Source organism: Dermacentor albipictus, chromosome 1 (assembly GCF_038994185.2).
Source record: "Dermacentor albipictus isolate Rhodes 1998 colony chromosome 1, USDA_Dalb.pri_finalv2, whole genome shotgun sequence".
Classification (NCBI taxonomy): domain Eukaryota; kingdom Metazoa; phylum Arthropoda; class Arachnida; order Ixodida; family Ixodidae; genus Dermacentor; species Dermacentor albipictus.
Window position 1 is genome coordinate 158,303,942 of NC_091821.1, and position 8,180 is coordinate 158,312,121.

At 45.9% G+C, this 8,180-nt stretch overlaps 1 protein-coding gene across 1 annotated transcript in view; it reads right to left on the reverse strand.

Moving 5' to 3' along the window:
* Positions 1–3,751, reverse strand: part of sbm (L-type amino acid transporter sobremesa) — a 136,023-nt gene extending 132,272 nt beyond the window's left edge. Inside the window, exon 1 of the mRNA XM_065442614.1 lies at positions 3,505–3,751. Within this exon, the coding sequence (XP_065298686.1) occupies positions 3,505–3,544 (40 nt within the window). The 5' untranslated portion in view covers positions 3,545–3,751. The remainder of the gene's footprint in view (positions 1–3,504) is intronic.
* Positions 3,752–8,180: the final 4,429 nt, after the last annotated feature.

Consider the following 8,180-nt stretch of genomic DNA (forward strand, 5'->3'; position numbering starts at 1 on the left):
ATGATTTCAGAATTGGAATAGAAAAGTTTGGAATAGCTCTACGTTATAGCGCCCATGGCCCCTGTTCATGTTTGGCTTTGTGCACGACACCAAGTTTGTTAATTTAACAAGAAAGCGAAGGTTTATTGTAATTTTCATTTGCGATAACACGTACTGCTGCTTAATTATAGTTGTCTGGTAATTGGCTGTCGCAATCACTGTTTCGCTTTTAGGACAAAACTGCGACATTTTTTACTGTTATCAGCTCGCTTGACATAGCTATGCTGACGTAGAGACTAGGAGAATTCCTTTTATCTTTGTAGAGTTGAAATCATTACTTCTTTTCTGATAACTGTTAGCTCAGTGAGTTTGTATTAAGCCACAAGGAAGCAAAGTTGCTGTCAGAACCTGCAGATTGCTGTTAAAAGTGCAGGTTGTTAACATACACATGCATAGAAATTTTCGTACATATTTATAAGACGTTTTTATTGCATATTTTACAGCCATGCTGTGTTCCCGCCATCAATCATGTGTCACTTTGGGTCGACATCATTCTTCGTTGATGATCAGCACAGAAACAAGTCCACAGAAATGCCCCAGTAGATTTCTTAGTACATGTGAACTGCAATGTAGTTGTCTGAGACATCTGAGCCAGCCTGCAGAGAGCCTTAATAATATGTTTAGGCGCCAAGATACCTGTGATCTTTTCAGAAGTATTTGTATCTGCTGCCATGGAATAACAGCCACGCTCTGCCTCTGGTAACTTCCATCGAGGCTGTCTGATACCCGTGAATTTTTAGGATGAACTTGTGTTTGCGTGTGGCCGCTGAAGCCAGCACACACAAACCCTTTGTTAGCTTTTGGTACGGGTGAACTCATATAACCCATTTTTCTGTCCATGACTGCTGAAGCGAGCATGCTGCAAGCCTTTAGTTAATTGTGTAGTCGCCAAGGTACCTGTGACAGCTTCATTAATATTTGCGACCACGGAAAGGTCCCATACAGCTTCTGTTTACTTGCTTCGAGCCTGTGAACACTTACGGTGAATTTGTCTTGGTTACCACTCAAGTACTGCAAGCATCTTGCAACTTTAGTACCTGTGAAATCAGTTTGGTTTTGTGTCGAAGTAAGGTATTGTAACTGCTTTTGTATCTGTGAAGTCTCCAGTAATGTTCGCGTTTGCAACTGCCTAAGTGATCCTTTAGTAATTTTATTAATGCCCTGTGTATCTATCAAATATTTAGTACTTTTACTGTGTGCGACCACTGAAGCAACCTCGCAGAAAGTCTGGAGTAGCTTCCTTCATGGCTGACACATGTGAACTGTCCAGCAAATATTGCATGTGCCTGCAACTGTTGAAGTAAGCCAGCCCGCAGTAGCCATCCTACTAACTTTCTTTGTACCCCCTCACCCTTGCAGAAGGCTTTTAAGGCTCTTTTAGTGGCCGAGGTGCATCTGCAAATTATTAGCTCAACTGAAATGGTCTCGTCACTACATCAAAGTGTCAATGTTTGCTCTGGTTACCTTTACCAGAACTTGTTATGGGTGCATAGCGCATTTGGTCTATAAATGGATGATCATATACAGCAGCTGTTTGTGTCTATATATTACCACTGAACTAGTGTCAAGTAACTTTGTTAATGCCTAATGTAGTTGTAACATATTTAGCATAACTCGTGTTAGCGCGCGTAACTACTGAATATGGCCTAGGGAAAAGCTCTGGCAACTTAAAGTGACTAACATATCTGAACTGTTCAGCAAATTTTGCATTGATGTACCTGCCACCACGGAAGTGAGCCCACAGCAAGCCTCGTGATAACTTCCGTAGTGGCCCCACTGCGAAGTCTTAAATTTTCTCACCCAAAGTGCACATGTAAACAGTTTAATTCATGTGCACTTTTACTAACCATAGTGCATCATAAGTAACTCCTAATGGCTGAGCTTGTATGATGAAATTATTTAGTTTTATTTGTTTGCATTGAGGGGCTTTACAGAAAACTGCTGAGTGCATTTGAAAGTTGAACTCGTGATCTTCCTGCAACTGTTTTATTGAAATAAATGCCGTATTTTTAATGAGATTGTCAAATAATTCAGCAGCCTGCAGAACTTAGTTATGTAGCTTCGTTCCTGTTAGCAAAAAAAAGTATAGCTTGCATGTCTATATGTGTTGAATTAATGCATTTTTATGAAGTTGTATGTAATATATTAGCTTAGCGTATCAGGGAATTATGTGCACAATGCTTAGCTGCACTGCAGCCTTCCTTTAACATGCTTTGAGATGCGTTGGGCTGTATTCCTGGCCTGTCTCCTGGTACTTCAGCTTTTGCATGACAAAAATGTTTGGCCGCCTCATTGGACCACTGGGATGGATCTTCAACAGCCATGCAGTTCTTTTTCATCATTGCCTCACAAGTCAACACAAAAACAGGCCAAGCTTACTTTGTTAATGGTATGCAAAATGCAGCAGGCCTGCTGCACTGCTAGGGCGCATCATAAGGAACGTCCCTATTACGTTAATTTATAATCAATATAAACGTCCTGTGGATACCCTAAATCCACAACCAAATGTCCCAGGAACGTCCTCTGGACAATTGGTAACAGAATGTCCCAGAAGCGTCCTACATCCTGACAAAAATGTCCCTAGGACGTACTCGGGATTGTACAATAAAAATAACCCATATTTAAACATCTGTTGGGCGTCCGAATATCCCATTATGACGTTCGTGGGACGTTTCTGTGAACGCCAATTCGCGGGCATGGGGCGATCACATGGACATCCAAGAATGATCCACAGGCTTCTTACATTTGTCCTAGGGACGTTCGAGTGTCCGGTTTGGATCTCTGCTGGACGTCTGTTGGACTTTGGTGGTCCAATGGAGTCCTACGGACTTTTCCGACACATTTCGGACGCCTTCGGAAATAACTTTGGCGCATTCGGGCTATACCCATGTATATGACAGACGGAGGTGACAAATGAACAGACAAACTGAGCGTTTCAAAAGAAAAACGTAAATGTATTTGTAGCTTCGGTCGTGAGCGTTTCGAAGCAACGAACTGCGCACGATCGTCGCCTCCAGTGTTACTTCCGCCGATATGCGAGAAACTTAATTCAGCACCCTTTACGCGTGGCTACATGGAAAGGAAAAAAAAACGAGCGAAAGAAAAAAAGGAGAGGGACGGTGGAACATTGCTGTGCAATATAAATGAACCGCGTTGAGATCATACCAACCACAGACTTGCAATCTGCGCGATTAGTTTCGCGCCGCGGTCCATGCTTACGCAAGCGGCGAAGGGTCGAGAAATGGCAACAGGGCCGTGGTTTTGCGAAGCCCCTGTGCGAGAACCGTGTGCACCCCAGGGCCCCACATATCGGTCACTGATGGAGAAAAAGCCATCGCTCCTTCGCCCCCATCAACGGGCCGGACATATTCCGTGTTCCATACGGCGCGTTGCAGCGACAACGGCGAACGAGAGCGGCGGCCCACGTGGCTTCCATATGCGGGCCCCGGCGTGGGGTCTTCTCACCTGGCGCGTAGTCGTAGTCGTATCCGGCGGTGGCAGACATGTCCAGCTTAAGCGTAATCCGGCCAGCAGGAGCAACGGCAGCAGTCGGGAAGTGCACCCTGATCTCGTAGTCTACACGGAGCCGCGGGTTGTTGCCGGTGCGTGCGTGTCTTGCTTATTCCCAGCGGCCGTGGTTCCGGAGCCGGGTGCAGCGTGCGTCTGCCGTGCCGGTTGCCCCCGCTTTGCGGCTCCACGCTACACCGCGCGATTATGTTCGCACGGGAGCAGACGATTTTTTCCCGGCGTCACGCTGGCAAACGCTCCGTGGCGCCATCTCTGTCTCATCGGCCGACATAAAGTCGACCGCTTGCGCGGTCTGTGACAGGAACACTGGGCCTCTTCGATTTTCGCAGTTCTGGCAGCCCGCTGGTAGCCAGACGGCAGCCAGCTAGTTCCGGTTCTGACAGGAAGTCACGTGGGCTGGGATCCCAAGACAACCCGAACCTGCCCAAAGTTTGCAAAATCGAACGCCGGTACAGCTGGCCAAATGTAAACATGCTACCAGCATGGCAGCGCCCGTCGAGGCCGACGCGCGCTCGGCGTAGTCGGCCCATTTATGCGTTGCCGCCTTGAAAAAGTATAGTTGCATTCAGGAATACGATCGCTTTCACGCGATTTCGCGCGACTCGTCGCAGGACGCGTACTGGGCCAACCTCGCCTTGCGCAGCGCAACAGGTGACCTCCGACGCGGCAGATGACAAGACGCGAAATCGTGATTGTATACTCGAAAGCGATAGCTGGAAGATCCCTGTTCGCAGCGATCACGTCGCCCACCGGCGACGTTGATGAGTTGGCGCTGTATCATCACAAGACATGAGAAAGCAGGTTATCGGGTACGTCTCATACGCATAAAATTTCGCGCCGACCTGCTTGAGCTTCGATTTCAGAAAGTTTGTTGTCGCTGATGGTGCTTCTCATTTAAGGAGCTGGACGCGGCTGGCGCGTGAAAATGCACGTCGCCTGTGACCAGCGAAACGTTTCACACGAAAAACAACATTGGTCGCAATCATGAGAGCAATAAGCCAATGTACGTGTGTCAAAATGTACCGAGTGCAGTCAGTGTATTCTTAGATCAACGGCCTGCAGTTCGAACACATATCGGTTTCGAGCTGCCACCTAAGCATACGACGGAGAGACGGAGCGAACACGGGCTAACTGCAAAGCCTTCGCTAACTGCAGAGAAAGGAGAGATATACATACGCGAAATATGTGAAAAGGAACGCCACCAGAGAAAGACGAAACCAAGATGTACCGCAATGTGTGAATCAGCGTGTACACCTTGCGTGGAACACGATGCAGATAACATGCACGCATGAGAGCGCGGCGCGCTGTTTACCACCGCGAAGAAGCAATCAGGGGACACACACACACACAAAAGCTTCAAACGGTTCACCACGGCTCGTATCACACCGCTTCGCGATGCGGAACGGAGCGTTAGCACCTAAAAAGATAACGCTAGAAGTAAGAAAATCCGGAGATGACCGTATACAGTTGGCTGAGCGAGATAAATTTAAGTCCTCAAGCGCCCGCGTTGAAATCCGTGAAGTCCCCGTAAAGATGGCGGCGAGCGCCCATCGCCTCTTTTAGTCGTCTGCTAGCCAGAGAACTTCCAGAGAGCAGCCAGACCAAAATCGTCCTGGCAGGTTCTGGCAGCCCGCGGGTAGCCAGAACCGTCCAGCGCGAGCAAAACGAACGCACGGCGGAAGTGCGTAGCACGGTGGGCGGAGCAGCCTGAGAAAAACGAAGACGCTCTGGCTGGCTCTGGCAGCCCGCGGGTAGCCAGAAGTGGAAAATCGAAGAAGCCCACTGAGTGCAAGAGGGGATCAGATCGTGTCTCTATGCTTTCATTTTACGTTGCCTTGTGAGCGGCGCCGGCGGCATGCAGAAGGTGTAACAGCTTATTTAGAACGAGAGCAATGGACAGCAGTGAAGCACCATGAAGCAGTTTTTTCTGCAATACCGGTTTTCCGGTTGCTGGGGTCCGATTGGCCCCCGATTATTCCAATCCGAATAAATAGGATAACTTCGGGGTAATCGGTTAGGCTGACCGGTTGTTGGATTAATAAAATCTGGTTATTCGGATATCCGGATACAAAACTGCACTTCCTTCCATTGTAAAAACTTTAGACATTATTTGTTTCAAGGATTTATAAAATGCGATCAACCATACCAATCTTCTACATTGCTATATGTGTAAAATTTTCGTATTAAGAAAATACCAGCGGCATACTACCACTTTCTCATAAACGCCTTTGTATAATGCAGTTTTGTCTTCACACTTACGTCATTGTCCCTTAATTTGGGCCAATAGAACTAAGCAGTCAATAAATGATTTACTTAGTCTGCAAAATATTATAACGAATAGAGAGCTGTTCGCTCAATTGCAGATCCGGTTAGCAATTCTCGCACCTCTCAGTCGTTCATAAATTTAAAGTATTAAAATTTAACCTTCTGTATAATCAGCTACTGCTATTCTTTAGATCCTAAATCGCGAAAAATGGCACTTACGTGCGTAGTATAGCTAACCCAAAATACAGTCCTTCTCGCTCTACTCGGGACTCTGAACCCCAGTATCTTCCGCGGCCGCGCACGAACAATTGATTTCAAGTGTCTCTGTTTGGCGAAAACGCTCAATAAGTTCAGGCTTACTAATGAAAGCATGTACGCTTTATCTACTCACTCTGCTGAAAGTTCTGTATTGAACGTGCTGTTTTCCTTACTTGATTATAATTTCCCCCGCTGAAAAAAACTACGTCGTGCTGTTGTACAGTTTTGTATAATTCGAATTTTATATATACATATACATATATATATACATATATATATATATATATATATATATATATATATATATATATATATATATATATATATATATATATATATATATATATTACGGGATTGTACGTGCCAAAGCACTTTCTGATTATTAGGCACGCCGTAGTGGACGACTCCGGAAATTTAGACCACCTGGGGTTCTTTGACGTGCACCTAAATCTAAGTACACCGGCGTTTTCGCATTTCGCCCCCATCGAAATGCGGCCGCCGCGGCCGAGATTCCATCCCGCGACCTCGTGCTGAGCAGCCCAACACCATAGACACTGAGCAACCACGGCGGGTGATGTGCATTTTGCGAAATACGCATATTTCTGACGCTTTTAAGATACAGAGAGCGAAAGGTGAAGGAAAGGCAGGGATGTCAATGACACACACGCCCCATTTGCTACCCTACGCAGGGGAATGAGGTTAGGGGATGAAAACTGTCGCTTGTAAGCTGGCATTACAAACTTTAGGGATGTAGGACTAGTTAAGTTGCTAGAAATGCCTCTTTTATCCCTATATGTGCAACCTATGTACAGCTGTATGCAGTAATTTGGTTAATATGTATCCTGATAATAAAATAGGACGTACATCGACATCTGGAGATGCGGAAGCTATTCTACATTTGTCACGATGTCGTGCAGTTTACCAGTGCTTTACCTTATGAGCAAAACGAGAACACGATAAAAGCGGGAGCCAACGTTTCGACAAGTGGACTTCTCTTCTTCAAGGCGACATGTCGCCCTTAATGTCACTTTGAAAGAGACAAGTGCACTTGTCGAAACGTTGGAGCCCGCTTTTACATTTTGCTCGAGTTGCTCATCGTCTTGAATTTCCATCTCCCGCCTTCCCCGTGTTTTCCCTGGATTTTAACCTTATATAGTTATTGGCGCGTGGAAAGAAGGAAGCTACTTGATGGGCTCAGCTAGTGGCTTAGATGTCTCCTTTAGTCGAACATTTCGCGTGAACACAGCATTAACGCTTCTACAGATTTTACTCAAAGAAAATATTCAAGAGCAGTATATTATAGTTTTTTTTATGACTCAATGAGCACTTTCCACACCGTTAGTGGCTTCGATGGCAAACTTATAAATAAAAAAAATCAAAAGAACAGCGATTGCTTGTCCTTGCTGTGTCGGACATTGTGCTCTGTTGAGTGAATTTCAGGAACAAGGTATTCGCTTATATATAGGAATATAAAAACAGCACTGAGCATGCTTAATTGTCCGGCAACAGGCGAAGTGCGGTTAAGGAAAGCCTTTGCTTACGTAATGAGCTTGCTCGCAACTCCTGTCGTTAGTGACACATATATAGATTCTTAAATTCACATGCATGTTTTCTGTGGTGGGGGGGGGAGGGGTAGCGAGAAGACGGCTACATGGCTGTGTCATACCGTTCACTCTGTCGAGTTTGGTCTTTATATATAGAAATGGTATCTATTTTTGCCGAATTGAAACCACCTGCAACTCTAAAGAAAAATCGGCAAGGCGAAGGAAAGGGTTTATCGAGGTCTGTCTGTCTTCGAGTGTGTGAACGGTGTGTGAACGCCGTGAGTGAGAAATGCGGCCCTACAGTATGGTCATACATGGGACTGGCCTGACGGCTTTTGCGTGCATTACTGAGTAGCGACCCATTAAGACGCTTCACTACTCCCTTAACGAGTCTCAAGGAGATCTGCGTGGTGTCGCTAGATGTTATTCAACGTCACCACCACGTGACAGTATGTATACGGACAACCTCGGGGCTCCGGGGTTATTCTGAAACACCCCAGAAATTTTTGAAGCTTTTTATTTTCGATAGGCTGTTTTGTCTATGCC